Source organism: Vanellus vanellus (assembly GCF_965231255.1).
Source record: "Vanellus vanellus genome assembly, chromosome: 2".
NCBI lineage: Eukaryota > Metazoa > Chordata > Aves > Charadriiformes > Charadriidae > Vanellus > Vanellus vanellus.
In genome coordinates, this window is record NC_138906.1 from 48,201,788 (window position 1) to 48,217,048 (window position 15,261).

Sequence of the window (15,261 nt, forward strand, 5' to 3'; positions counted from 1 at the left end):
TGGAACTTAACCATGTAGCAAATAAAGGAAGAAGGAAGGAAATCTGTTGATTTCCAATAGAAAATGTAAATTTTATGTCACCTGTGTATTTCTTTGAATACCACATATGTAAAATGCTCCTATTCATAGGGTATTCCAGGACCTCCTGGTCTGGAAGGCAGTCCAGGAGACAGAGGATCTCCAGGACACAAGGTAAGACCTAGACTCCATATATTTTGCCAGTGCTGGAAAATATGTTTGTTCTTTTTAATTTTGAAGGGAAACTAAGGGCTGATACAAAACATTTTCTTCCTGTTATGGTGGTCTGAAGTGGTAATATGTACAATGTTCTGACGACTGCCACTGATGTGTTCTGCATGTATTATAAATTGCATGATTGTATTACACTGTGAATGTCAACATTTTATTTAATAAAAAAGATTGTTAACTCATCTTTCTGTAAGCACAAATCAGGTACTTCTGAATGCAAAGGGCTAACTGTATATCTATAAATGTAATTTTCATAGGTCACCGTCTAAATGCCTACCTTGTGCATGTTTGAAAACTACCTGACTCATACTTTTAACTAATGTAAAGGACAATCCTTACTATATTTTTTGCCCATCAGTAGCACAGCAGATTTTGCAATTATGTGCTTCTAACAAACCCTTTGTAAGTACCATTGTGGGAGTTCAGCGGTGTGTATCTTAAGTCTCAAATGAAAGCGGCTTGCTTTAGAAACATTTATTTGACTTTGAGCTTTGCAAATTCAACATGGTATAAGAGAGATTGGGTTTGTTTTTCTATCATTAATTGCCACCACTGCTAAGAAGTCTGCAGCTCGTGCTAAGCTGATAGTTTCCCTGTACATCTTTGTCAGATATGAAATGATATACTGTGAATTTCTTATAGCTTCAAAATAGGACCATAGCTGAAATTCGTTGCAAGAGCCATGTACAAAAATTTGTCAAAGTACTAGAGGTCTGTCCTTGCAAACCAAAATACTGATCTTTTCTCACCCTTACTGAAATAAAAATGTCCACACATAACAGGTATTAGAAACCTTCAGTTCTACTGTAGACTTCCAATATCCCCAAATCATGGTAGATATTAAATAAAATATATAAAAAGGTAATGTAATGCAATCAGCCCTTTGCTTTGGGTTTTTTTGTTGTTTTTTTTTTTATTTATTTATTTCCCTGTGATTAGTAAAATATCTGAGCAATTAGGTGAGATGATGATAACATTACTGTAATCTTTTCCCTTTTTTTTTTTTTTTTTAGGGGAGTAAAGGAATGAATGGACAAGACCCCTTTTCTGTACGTATCTCTAGCACTCTCCATGCTACAAACACACACTATGTACCATCTCATTCGGTATTCACGTGCTCATGTATGTCTTTTTTGTTCTTGTCCATAGACATGTGAACTCATTGACTACGTCCGCAAACACAGCCGTAAGCATTCAATCTTGTTTTGATGTTGTAAGCCCGAATATCATCACTTGCTTTCTTCCCTGTCTTATTAATATGACATTAGTTCCGTGTTCAGCATGCCTCTGGATTTAAGGTCTTAGCAGGCAAGTGCTTGAAAAATGAAGTTAGGGCTCAGAATGCAAACAAAATTAATTTTTGTTTAGAATAACGTATTTTGCCAAAGTTACTGTAATATAATTTCTTTAGAAATGTTAAGTGTCTTGGTATCCAGTGGTTCCAGTTAACATGAAGTAAGTTTGCGTTATTTTTTCCTAGTCTACCTATCCTAATTCCTTAGAAAGTGGCCATGCCAAATAGTGGGAGTTTCTACAACTAATGGTATATTTCTATCTCTAAACTCCGGTGTAAACCCCTCAATGAAAATGTTTGGTTTAGAGCAGGGCCAGGTCCTGCTTGTCATTTTACTCCATTCTCCAGTAAAACCAAAGAGAATTTTGCAAGCATCCATAGCAGCGGAAGTCAATAATGCATGCATCCTAAGTCACTGAAAGTCCCAAAATCTGTAGAACTATGGAAACTAAATTCAGTGTATGTTCCACCAGTGATTTCATCTTTTATTTTTAAAACTCTTCAGATGCAAAATTTTTCAATTAATCTTTCTTTTTCTCTTTCTTTAGCTTGCTGGGATGGTGAGTACTGCTTACTGCTATGTTACTGTTACTAGACAGACAGAATAGTGGTGTTCGTTTGTCAGACTGACCTAGCAGAGAGCTCATAAGCTGTGAACTACTTCGCCTTTGTAGTATTAGGCTCCACTCAATCAAACATTCGGAGTTGTGTGTTCCCTTCACAGGGGTTAAATCATACGTAGAGAGTCAGGTGTTTACTGAACTGGAGCTGTAGTTTGTTAATCCATGTGTAGGATAGGAGATATATCCCCTTTTAATTAGCTATCTAAAATGCAAGTGTTTAGTCACTAGATGCTTCCTCTGCAGTTTGTCTCTCTCCATTAATGACTCAGTGAGACTAAACATGTCAATATTCATAGCTGTGGTAGGTGTTTTTAATTAAAACCATAAGATATTATTTGGCCATCACTAGCTCAGCTTCAAATATCACATCTCTGTGATTGGCTATACTAAGCCTAAGCAAACTAGGGCTTCATAGTTTCTATATGCTTTGAGGAACGCGCATGGTAACACAGACATTTCTTCTACTACGCATACCTGCTCTTGCCATCTAGATAAGTTCTAGTCCCACTCTGAGGGTGGAGCAGCATGGCATAGAAATGGTAAGCCTAGGAAATCTGTGGAGAGCAGAGACTTAAAGTCTCTGAAGTCCTAAAACAGATCTGCTGAGCCATCTAGCACATCTGCTTCCTTCTTTCTCTGAAGAGAAATGTTATTTACTCATCTTACTTACCTTCTACTTACCTTATTTACTCATCTTACTTACCTTCTATTTTTTGACGTTTTCAACATTATCCTATCCCCTTACCTTGCCGTTATGTAAAACTTTTCAAAAGCTCAGATTTGTTTACTTGTGATAAATTTCTCCTGCATAAACTTGGCTGCTGTGAGTTTCAAAATCAAGGCATAACCTTTTCGTTTAATGCCAATAGTGGTGATTATCTTAACCACTACTGCATGTATGACCCTCATTTCCATTCCCTAAAGAGTAGGTGCAATATTAAGCAGTCGAAGATTCACCCCACCATAACATGGTGCTTGACATATTTGTACCATCCAAATATACACCAGCACATGTGCTGGGTATAAAACTGGGACAATGTGTTGTGAACTGTTCATGTGAAGGTAGGTAGGAGAAACTGAACTGAAAAAGAGCATTTAAAACTCGATGCAGTTCCTTCAAATCTTTTATACATCACAGGTTTCTATTTGCAATAAAGGTTCACAGGCATTCTTAGTGCCTTGTATCATTTTGTTTCAGCAGTATTTGTTTTAGTCCCATTGGTAAGAGTGGACAATTGTTGGCAATACCAAAATAACACGTGTTCCTCTTTTGTCATTTTCTCCTATTCTCTGTGCTGTGGTGTTCAGTTCCTGTGCATATTCTTTCTTCTTGTTTCTTTCTACTTGTCCCTGAGAGATATAGCTAGCGTTATCCTTCTCTGACCCTTCATAATTCTAATTATCTTGCAGTTTCAGCACTGCAGATTAATTTTCTTTCTTGTCCCTTCTCTGACCTTCTCGTCTGTTCTTAACTTCACTCCCACCAGTTCCTCCACTGCTTTACAATGAGCTGCCAAATAATTTTATTACACCTATTAATTTGAAACTTTTCCTCTTTATTTGTTCTGATTTCAATACTACTCTCCTTTGGGTTTTTTTCTTCATAACTATCCTCTTTCTGTTATGGCTCAGCATCCTTCAGTACTTGGTATGTTCCATGCCCAAGTGTTTCTGATACCAGTTTTGTAAAGGAAATGATAATGAAATTTTTGTCCTACACTGAATTTGGCTGGAATAGTAAGTCAGTAATCTCCTCCTTTCATGAGTGCTAGATAAATGATCCTGTTATTACTGTAGTTATGTTACCTTCTATAGCCTGTGGGTTTTAAATTACATTTTTCTTCATGCTACAGCAAATTATCTTCTTCAACACAATTTCTGGTTTTAGATGTAGTATCATGGCTGGAGTAATTACAAGATGAAATGTGTTTTTCTCCAGAAGTGTCACATGCATTATCAAATCTTAACAGAGCTCCTAATAATAATGTAGTAATAATAGCATCAAATCAGTATCTGAGCTGCACGGCAGTACCTGAGTTAGTGTAAGCCCACACTGTGCCCAAGAAGAGCTTTAAAGTGGGAATATTGTGTGCTGGAAATACAGGCTACTTCTACACAACCCAATGCAGGCTGTTGCAAGCTCACTCTGAGGTCAGTAGTGTAGGTTCTGCCTCTGCAGGCACACCCAGCAAGGAGGGCAGAGACTGCATCAGACTCACATCCCACTGGTTCAGAGTGCAGGTGAATGTGGAGCCTGTCAGAATTTGGACAAAACCCAAGATAATTTCTACTCCTGGCCCTGTCGTTGTCCTGCTTGGATGATGCTGGAAATGCCACTTTTACTCTCTGTGCTGCAGCTTCCCCATCAGTAGAATAGCCCTAATAAGATTTAGCACTATTTTTCAAATATCTTTGTAAAACATCTTCATAAGAATGAGCAATTTGTACTCTTCTGTCCCTCACTTCAATATAAGTTGGGCAGATTTTTGTTTGGCTCCCTCTTTTTCTTTGTGCATGTATCAAGCGCAGGACGTGGTTTAGCATTACATCATTTTAGGTATGGCTTTTATGTGCATTACTCTCCGTGTCTGAGATGCAAGGGAACAAAATAATTTGGGGGTGTATTTTGTTCTTCTTTTTCCTAGGAAAACCAAAATGCCCAGTATATCCAACAGAACTGGTGTTTGCCTTGGACACCTCTAGGACACTCACTCCTGAGACATTTGAACTAATGAGAGAGATTATAATAGCGATAGTAAGCGAGGCCAGAATCAGAGACAGCAACTGCCCAGTGGGAGCCAGAGTCGCTGTTGTTTCCTACAACTCGGTTACCCACCCCCTGATCCGCTTCTCAGAGTTTCACAACAAGAATAAGCTACTCTACGCACTAAAAAATATTTCTTACCAGAGATCCTTCAGTGAACGGGACACTGGAGGTGCGATGAGATTCATTGCCAAGAACATTTTCAAGAGAACTCTACAAGGTCCTAATGTGAGAAAAATAGCTGTGGTTTTCAGCCATGGACCAGCCGCGGATGCATCTTCTGTTAAACAAGCTGTCCTGGAGATGAGTGCAGCAGAAGTCATTCCAGTAGTTATTGCTTTAAAAAACACACTCCAAAGCTTCCAATCTTTCCTGGTAAGAAATTTACTAAACTTTTCTTCTTTATGCTTAGTAATGTTAGCTTGAAATAAGAAACCTTAAATGTATTAGGTCATGCTTATCCCACATGTAATGCTCTTGAGCATAGCGACTCACCTGTATCAAAATCTGATCCAAATTGTGCACAATAGTAGCTATCAGTTAATCTTTAGTGATGCTAATAAAAGGTGTGGAAATACTGGAGATTTTGTAAGAATACTGTAGCAGACCACGACAAAGATAATGTGTGCAGACCATAAAATACATGGATAACTTTATAGAGGAGAGATTTCGTGGTCAATAATGGTTCACTCCAAAATACTAAAAACTCACAGAATGTGTTTATTAGAAAAACCTTCAATGTACCAGCAAGCCTGGCACAGTAAATAGCTAAGTTCAAATTCCTTGTTTTATCGCTTGGCAAAGAAGCTACCAGAAGAGGGTGGAATTATGGAAAATGCATCTGATGCATCGTAAATTATTAAGAGTTAAAAAACTTTGTACTAGCATTTCCATAGCTTTAATGTATATGAAATATGTGTAGCAATGAATAGAAAGAAAAAAAAAAATATTGAACGCAAGGTAAAACACTACTAATGTCTTATATTGGCATGTTTGCATGCTAAGTTTTTTCAAGAACTAAGCACAGGAATAGTTAAGATAGCAAGAACTGTCTGTGTTTTTCTTGTTGTCTGGACTTCAGGGATCAACTCTTGTGAGGATAAAAATGTAGTGTTATAACACTGGGGATTTCTGAAGACGACAGTTCTTGAAGTGCACCTGGAGCAAGCTCCTTGCTTCTCCTTGTGGCCCTGTTACTAGTTGTCAATTATCTTCATCAAGGTGATAAATGCAAGATTATTAAAGGACACCTACTTTCACTGCCAAGAATATCAGAGATTCTAAAACCAATTTCTCAGTTTAGAAGGCAAGCTTTGTTTTCTAGGCCAGTGTGACTTGAGAGCTTTTACTGAGGGTCCTTTTCATCATCCTTTTGGAATGTTCGTACATAGAAATAAATATGATGTGAGTAGTACAGGAGTTATCCTGGTTTCACCTGGGATAGAGTTAGTTTTCTCTCTAGTAGCTGCTGTGTTTTGGATTTAGTATGAGACTAATGCTGATAACACATACTGTTAGTTATTGCTAAGTAATGTTTATATTAGTCAAGGACTCCTTCAGCTTCCCATAGAAGCTGAGAGGGAGCACAGACAGGACAGGCTGGCCAAAGGAATATTCCATACCCTAGACGTCATGCTCAGTATATAAATGGGGGTTGGCTGGGCGGCAGGGATTTGCGATAGCTGCTCAGGACAGGCTGAGCAACTGATCATCCGGTAGTGAGAACAATTTGTGTTGTATCACTTTATTTTGTATATTCTTTTACCATCATTATTATTATTATTTTCCTCTTCCATTACTGTTCTATTAAACTGTCTTTATCTCAACCCATGAGGGGTTTGTTTCCCCCTCCTTTTCTCCCTTTTCTTTTTAACCTACTGGTGGGGGGGTAGTGAGCAAGCGAGCGGCTGCGTGGTCATAGTTGCTGGCTGGGTTAAACCACGACACCAGTGTGGTCATCTCTCCCAAGGTCTGTATATTGTGTTTTCCTGGCAAAATATTTCAGAAGCTCTCTCTTCTTTTCTGTGGCAAATGGTTCACGTGCTGGAATTTTTTTTTCTATGAAAAAGCTTTAAAATGAGGTTGCTGGCTTTATCTCAGAGAGTACTTATCTTTTAATTAAGGTCTCTCTTTCTTACATAGGGTCAATGCAACTGAAGATTCTTCTCTGCCTATTCCATTATCTCTTTGCTTCCAAGTTCCTTCCCTAATTGTAAACAATTGTCCTGACTGTCACTTCTACAAATGAAATGAGATCACATACTTGGGAACACAAAGTTAGGAGTAGGCTTGTGTTTGTAGATTGGATTTTCAGTATTCTAGAATATGGCAGACATTGGCTGGAGTTTTCTCACAGAAATATCTATGCCAGTTCAAGGTGTGTACTCTTTTTAGTATTTATCATGGAGGTGCCCTAAAACTACTGAAACGTCTGTAGGAACATTGTGGATCAATGTGTTTGGAACTCTGTGAGAGTAGAAGTGAATAATTTCCTAAAACCTTGGGTTACCAGCACCATACTGTCTTGCTAAAGACCCTTAGGTGGATGTTTAAATACAAAATCTATAAAACAGGCCATCTTTAGTGATGTGTAGAGATGTGCATCTCAAAGGTATGTTTCTGTGCAGCATCATCTTTCTATTGCTTGTGAAAGTGTTCATGATCAAGAATGGTGCTAAATTCTTTCCTCCCTTCTTGTTTCATGGGCTTCTGGGAAGCTATATGTATTGAGGAATCATTCTGAAAAAGCTTTTGTGAGGGTACTCTCTCTCAAGGCTGTGTGCCTGGCAGATGTCCTGTTTTGCTTTGTGCTGCCTCATATCGGGTGAGGCTCCTTATTGTGAGGAACTGGGTGAAGAAGGAATGGTGTGGAGCTTCTGCTTCAAGGGAAAAACTGTAAAATGCCTCTGCTTGTCTGTTCTGGTGCAGAGCAATCTTCTCCTAAGTAGATGTGTCTGTCCTACTTTTACCTATGAGTGAATGCACGTTCACTTTACAAAGTAACTTCTCAGGAACATAAGCAGCACTTTGACACCTCATGTGCTTTCCTCTTGTGATCTTACTGCCCTTTCTCTGACACTTTTCTAAAGAAAGTAGATGAAAGCCCAATTAATGGGCTTCTTCCGTCTTGCCTTATGAGCACAGTGCCGGGAAGGGACACCGGGAAAAGGCATATTGTGAGGCAGTGCATCTGACACAATTCACGCACCATTTTCACAAAGGAGAAACTGTGAAACAGCATGAGCATAGGAAGTCTTTGGAGCTGGAAGACATGGTTCAGCTGAGTAGCCTGGCTACTTAGTTGGATGTTGCTGCACACATTGCAAATCTCTCCTATCCATTGTTGCAAAATCAATTATTAGAGTTACGTTATTAAGGTAGATGGCCCTTATCTCTGACGACTTCAAAATCCTCAAGCCAACTGTTTCTCTTGCAAAGTCAGGTGAATCAAAGCTGCCCATATAGCAGCAAATGCAAATTCAAAACATGTTCTAAGGTAGTTTCTGCCTTTTTCTTATATTTTAAGTAATAAACCTCAAAATTATTAGTAGTCATATTGCTCTTTTTGTATTTTGTACAAGTACTGCAGGTAGACTTTATGCTCTAAAATAAATTGCTGTATCATGCCAGTTCACTAAAGTATGGATTAATTTTTATTATTCTGCTGCTTAGTTTCTGAAAGGACGTTAGGCTCTGGTCACATGCTGTAAAGAAAAAGTGTTAGAAAAGATTTCTTAACTGTAGCACTTCATTTAATACTGCCAAGTGGTCTGACAGGGAAATGTGATTTATGTGTTATTAATGTCCTAGGAAATTGTGTAATTGCATTTTAGACAGAAAGGTCCAAATTCAATGACATACACTTGGCATTAAATAATATGTTACTGAGTGAGGATGTATTTCTATGGAATCATGTAAAAAAGATTGTACAATAACTATAAATTTTGTGTTGAGAGATTTTTTTCTGCCTGATGAGGAATGAAAAAAGAATTGTGAGGAAGACATGGAAAATTTTTACATGAATAAAATGGAGTTATTGATTTATATTATGTTAATGTTCACCAAAAATAATACATGACCTTGCGGAAATTACAATATTGCTACATAGGAAGGATTTTATGAATTTAAAGGATGTATTTCTTCCTTTCTTCCCTACTTTATAAAGTAGGGAAGAAAGGAAGAAATACCTTTACCTCCTGTAAATGTAAGGAAGTTTGTATCAAGTTGCATTTGTTAGAGTAGAGCAAGTGGTGTGCAAGGGCAGACACAGGTAGGGCACAAGCAAAACCAAATAACTAGTCTTGCTGTTTCAGATCTGTTGGTAAGGAAAAACAACAGTTGTCCGGATAAAAAGTTCATGAGTGAGGATGGAAGTGATCCAAAAAGCTGACACCCAATGACTGGAAATCTCCCAGAAGTTTTGGCCTAGACAGTTGATATTCTGATCATTCCATTCCCTTTATTTATGATAGCGAACCCAAAAATCCTCCTTGTGTTTATTCTGAAGAAAGTTCTTGTTGGAGTAACTCCCCAAAGGTGAACTGTCATGGTGGATAGTGGGAAAGAAGGAAGGACAGAAGGAAGGAAAGAAATTAGTTACTTCCCCAAAGTAACCACAGCTCTTGAAAGTGTTGTTGGTGTGGATAAAGCTAACTGTTCATTATCACTGCTTATCACTGCCTGTCCCTTTAAGCTGTGAGAGAACCCAGGCAGATATATCCATTGAGGGGTCTGTGCCTTGGCACAAGGACACAAGAAAACATGGAGGTTTTATGGATACAGACAAATAGTACTATAAAAAGCATTCTGGTTTCTTTCCTGTGAGGTGCATAAATATTGATATCTAGCAGAACCAGGGTGTCTGTGTGATAAGGAACTTCTTTTTAGGAGAATGTCAAAGCTCGGTGCTGTTTCCTGTGTATGCCAGACTTCATTGGCTGCCTTTATGATAGTTTATTCACAGTTTAGTAATATATGATAATGTGTGGAAACAATACATATGTATAAATACATATATCTAAACACATGTATGGATGTTTATGAAATATTTAGCTTTTTGTCAATAACATGATTTGATTTCCCCTTGTGTCCACTAGTAGCTTTTAAAAATATTTTAAGAAGAAAAAGCTAGATACAAATCCAAATGTTGAAGTAATATTTTAAAGAGGACAAGAAATCTGGTTTTAGAAACCCTGGATAGTGTTTTAGATAGGTCCCAACTTTGCAAGGGATCGCTGCATGTCTGAGACACAGCCATCAACTCAGATTGCTTAGTTTGCTTTTTTCTGTAGATAATTTTTCTATCTGAAGCCTTTGCCAGACATTTTGACCATGTTGAATATTTTACATTTGAAAATCTTTGTATGTATGTCATGCGTTTTATCAGACTCTAAGAATGCAGAACTTCCACTGGGATCTGTCAACTGAGGCTCTAGCGTTGACACAGATACATATGAATTCGCTTGTTTCACAATAGTGCTAGAAAAATGGTTTTATTTCATCTTAACGCTTAATTAGGAGCAAGTGTATATGAGATTACCGTAGCTGGGATATGTGCACTAATTGTCTGCAGTGCATCCTTCCCCTCCACCCCCTCCCCTGCAATGGGTCTCCTGGGCCAAGTTTGTGTGCTAAATTTACACTTCATCCCCAGCAAGAAATCATAGAGCGGTTCCTCAGCAGTACTTACCTGCCATCTTTATTTTTTGTTTCTAGGTGGATGATTCTGGATTTTTTCAGGTGCTAAATGTTCGTGATGGACACTATAATGAAGCGTTACGAAGATTTCACATCTGCACTTTGTGCTATGGTAAGACCAATACAGTATTTTGAACTGTCATTAAAGGAGAAAAACAGTGTTGTGTAGAGTTGCCTAGTGAAGAGCAGTGTGATAAGAAAAAGGGCTGAGGCATGGCTGTGGCCGTACGGAACCCTAACAAAATTATTTGGCCTTGTTTCTTATTGATGTGTTGAATTCCTAAAGTAGAGTCTGTTTCCAGTGAACATTATCTATCAACCTAGGCAACCTATCACCTGCATTGTCATGACTGCTAAATCCATTTCAAGGGAAAATACTTAAACTGGAAGAACATGTTTGTCTACCTTAAGCTTTATCAAATGTGGTGTTAAACATCTAGAGCCGCTTCCTTACTCACTCCTGTCTTTCTGGGACCTTCTACCTCGAATGAGCACATGCTTTTCTTTCAGGGTATTGTAATCCTTGTCTGACCAGAATGCCTGGTTGAAAGTAATGCATTTACTTGAATTTCATCCTAAAAACAAGTGTTAATTAAATGTAACAGAGCAAGGCTACTAGTGTCCTTCAGCTTTAAAATCCTGCATGACAAAGTTTACTAACCCTTAAGAAGCTGGAGCAGTGATAATCAATGCCTTCTTCTATGAAACCAGTATCTTCTCAGACTAGTGAAGACAAGTAGGCTAGAGCCTACATCCTTATCTCCTTCCTTTTCCTTATTCTTCAGAAGATCCTTTCTGGTTTTTTCATCACTATGTAAAGCTGGAGAGTACCCCTATGTATTCCTACTGGAACACACAGCAGTCAGAAAGACAGGTTAACAAGGAATATCTCATTTTGTGACTCAGCTAATGGTCTGACATTCAAGGCATGTGAAGTGCCCTGACTTCTTCATGATGAATTTGTGCAGCGCAGCAGCTATTAGGACACGTAACGGCTTGAGAGAAAGACTGGTTATTCTGCTGGAATCTGGACAATCTAATTGTATGTTCTGAGTCTGAGTGGAGTTACTTTTCATGGAAAGTAGTTTAAAAGATTAGCAAATGTTTTGAAATCTTGACTGCAGTAATTTTGTAATTTTTGGAATATTGATCAGCTTTGACACCTGACCAGAGTCCTCAATAATTTGGTGAAGGTCACCAATACCACAAAGACTCTCTTCTGTGAAGAACATAATTGTGAAGATTGACCCTTATGCTTTCTAAAATACTGGGAAAAATTGCAGTTCTGAAAATGCCATTTCTTTTCTTGACCCAAAGTGCTTTTTCAAAAAGCATTGATTTCTCTTCCTAGTGCCATAATATTTTAGATTTCCTCAAAAGGCTTCCAGCAGTTGTATTAGTTAGGAATAAAACTTTTACATAAATAGCCACGTAAATACATTCTGATATGTTGCCTAAACAATAAAAAGTCGCTATGATTGGTGTGTGTAGTGATCTCTGTCCTAACAAAAAAATTAAATACCTTGTCAAATGCATACTGAAGTAAATAGGAGAGTTTGGGGGTTTCGTTGATTTTAATGGGAATTAAGCACCTGGTTTCACATTTTTTCTACATCTTGCTTTTTTGTAAACCTGTCAAAAAAAACCCAATTATAATGTAATCAACTCTATTCCTGTGATTTTTTTTTTTATTTCAGTAGGAAATAGAGCACCAATTGTCTTGCAGAACCTGGTGTATAATTATGTGTTTTGACCCAGCCTTTATTTTCCTAACATGCATTGAGGTCTTTCTAGTGGCTTTGTTCTCTTTTTTTTTTTTTTAATTGGCCATTCTGACACTTTAGATCTGTGATCACATTCATTGTTACGTATTTGCTTTTTGATTTGTGTAAAAAAAAATGCTAATTGATTTTACATTCTTTTGCAGACAAATGTAAACCAGATACTTTTTGTGAACAACCCAGGCCCCATTTACCGAGGGCGTATGTGGATGCTGCCTTCATTCTGGATAGTTCACAGAAAATGAGTGGTGCTGAATTTGAGCAAGTCAAAGACTTCATGAGCAAAGCAGTCACTACATTCAACATTTCCTTGCATCCAAAAACGTCTGTTGTAGGGGACAGAATAGCTGTGGTGAGCCATGCACTGTCAGATTTCAAACCAGGCATAGGGAAGAGGCCAGTAAAGAAAGAATTCGACTTTGTTACCTACCACAATAAAGACCGAATAAGAAGATACATTAAAGAATCTCTTCAACAGCTGAATGGAGAGGCTGCCGTCGGCTATGCCATACAATGGACAATTGCTAACATTTTCTCAGGGGCTCCCAACCCAAGGCCAGTCAAACTTATCATCATTATATCTGCTGGACAAACAAGTCAATGGGACAAAGGAACATTAAAAAAAATTTCCCTGCAAGCTAAGTGCCAAGGCTACGCACTCCTTGCAATTTCACTAGGAAAGTCCTACGACAGAAATGAACTAGAAGAGCTCGCAAGCAGTCCTCTGGAACAGCATTTGGTTCAGCTTGGCAGAATCCACAAGCCTGAACTTGACTATGTAATGAGGTTTCTGAAGCCATTCATACATTTTCTCAGGAGTAAGTTATCACATCACAGGTGGTGGTTTTTTTTTTTTTTATTTCCCTGTGAATTTTTGGTATTCTGCAAAAGCACTGGATAAGATTGGGGTGTACTCATGATATGCATTGCTGGGCAGGCTATATTTATTCTCCTTTCACAGAGGTCTTCAGCCTCATTCCTTGGGTAAAATCACAGATTATATCTATTGTCCTTCATTCCAGGAGTCTTTATTTTGGTGACTGACATCTATAGGACCTGTTGTTTGCCATCAGTTCAGAAAGAGTTTAGCCAGGAACAACTGATGGAATGGATATGGCTTTGAAGCTGAAAGAAGCACTGCTAAAATTGCCATTGCCATAGAGCACAGCTGCTTTTTCTTCACCTAGAAATATCCCTGATTTTGAGAAATAAATATTTGGTTATAAAAACATTCTTTTCAAAAGCACAAACAACACTAACTTTCTCATGCAGAGTGCCTTCACCATCAGATATTAAAGGTTTTCCATTGCCTTTAGATTCTAACATCACCAAGACCTGTGGCTTCTAATAGGGCAGAAACTCCTCAGTGCAGTTCTTGTCCTGATCATATGTTGTATATTCAGCAAGAAAAATGTATAGCTAGAGAGGAAAATCAGCCATCATCAGGGTTGTTTAAATACAGGCCAATGGAGAATGCAAATGTTAACTGAATTTAGAATTCATTTTATAATGCTGATATGGAAATCCTACTACACTGGTGGGAGTTAGAAGAAAAAAAATAACTGTGGGGCTAAATGCTCTATATATGAGTGAAATATTGACAAGCCCCCTGCTCCACTAAAGATCAACTCCAGCTGACCTTCAGTGGGATCTAGGTACTTCTGCCTCATCATTCAGCTTTGGAAGTCCAAGACCTAACTTATTTTGCTACTGTAAAAATATAAAATTTGCCTGTCAAATGAAAATGAGAACATACTAACAATTGTCTGTATCCTCTACAAAGTGTGCTAAATAGTGAATATAGACCACTTAAAAAGACATTGGCCATTATGTTATTCAAAGACTGTTGGTGGCTTTTAGCTAAAAAGTCAGAACAACTTACTAAGGAAATAAATAAATAAATAGTATAGTAGAAATATAATCCTCACATTCATCTAAACTTAGATTTATTTAGGTCCTTCATTTTTTCATTCAAGCTAATTGCACTTCTTCCTATTGATGGGTGCAGAATCAGACCGCCATAGCATTCATCTCTCATATATTATATGTATATAGTGTGTGTGATATGTGTATAAAATTAATGAAGTCAATTTATTTGCAGCTATTCTTGGATAAAAGGCTAAACTTTGCCAAAATCTTCTAAGTCCCACAAAACTAATTAATTTTGTTACTGTCTTCTCAACAGGTGAGGACAACTACCCACCAGAAGAGCTCAAGGCAAAGTGTAGCAGACTCCACTTTCAGAACTAAAGACCTCTGTAAGTCCATTACATAATTATTTGAATAACAGGGAGTTAATGGTGAATAAGATTTGCTTTTGGAGCACTCTTCTTATTGGATGTTTTCAACAAGTTTTTTGTTTGATTGGTTAATAATCTACTTGATTAGCAAAGAGAAAGAGTGTAACTGAACCCTAATAAACACATTAGAAATTGGCAGCATACCATGTTATGTTTTAAAACAAGTCTAAAATTGTGGTACAAAATTAATGATATCCCTTGTATTATTTTTCTTTTAAACGTACTTTTGTAGTTGCCTAAAACTATGCATTGCACCCTTCTGAAAATTTCCATGTGCCATGATATATTTCAATATTAAAATGCTACTTTTTTGTTACATGAAGGCTTAAATGTGAGAAAAGAGAAATCAAAACTGAGGCAATCAGTCACTGATGGCAGCCAGTTTTGTGACCCCTCCTGCCAAAGGCATTGCTCCGTTCTGAAACTGAAACATAGTGCAAAGGGCTCACTTTCAATGCAGAGATTCTCTATAAACTACCCAGTAGGACACGTGCTGGAAAAGTGCTGCAAAAGGACTGTGCAGCCAGGGTTCAGGTCAGCAAGGGAAACATAA

General features: G+C 37.8%; 1 protein-coding gene across 1 annotated transcript in view; it reads left to right on the forward strand.

The window, feature by feature from the left end:
- Window positions 1-14,658, forward strand: part of LOC309686464 (collagen alpha-6(VI) chain-like) — a gene marked incomplete at both ends in the record, with an annotated part of 56,176 nt that extends 41,518 nt beyond the window's left edge. The window contains 7 exons of the mRNA XM_082499164.1: window positions 130-192; window positions 1,399-1,435; window positions 2,092-2,103; window positions 4,812-5,305; window positions 10,646-10,739; window positions 12,555-13,226; window positions 14,594-14,658. Coding sequence (XP_082355290.1) covers window positions 130-192; window positions 1,399-1,435; window positions 2,092-2,103; window positions 4,812-5,305; window positions 10,646-10,739; window positions 12,555-13,226; window positions 14,594-14,658 — 1,437 coding nt within the window. The remainder of the gene's footprint in view (window positions 1-129; window positions 193-1,398; window positions 1,436-2,091; window positions 2,104-4,811; window positions 5,306-10,645; window positions 10,740-12,554; window positions 13,227-14,593) is intronic.
- Window positions 14,659-15,261: the final 603 nt, after the last annotated feature.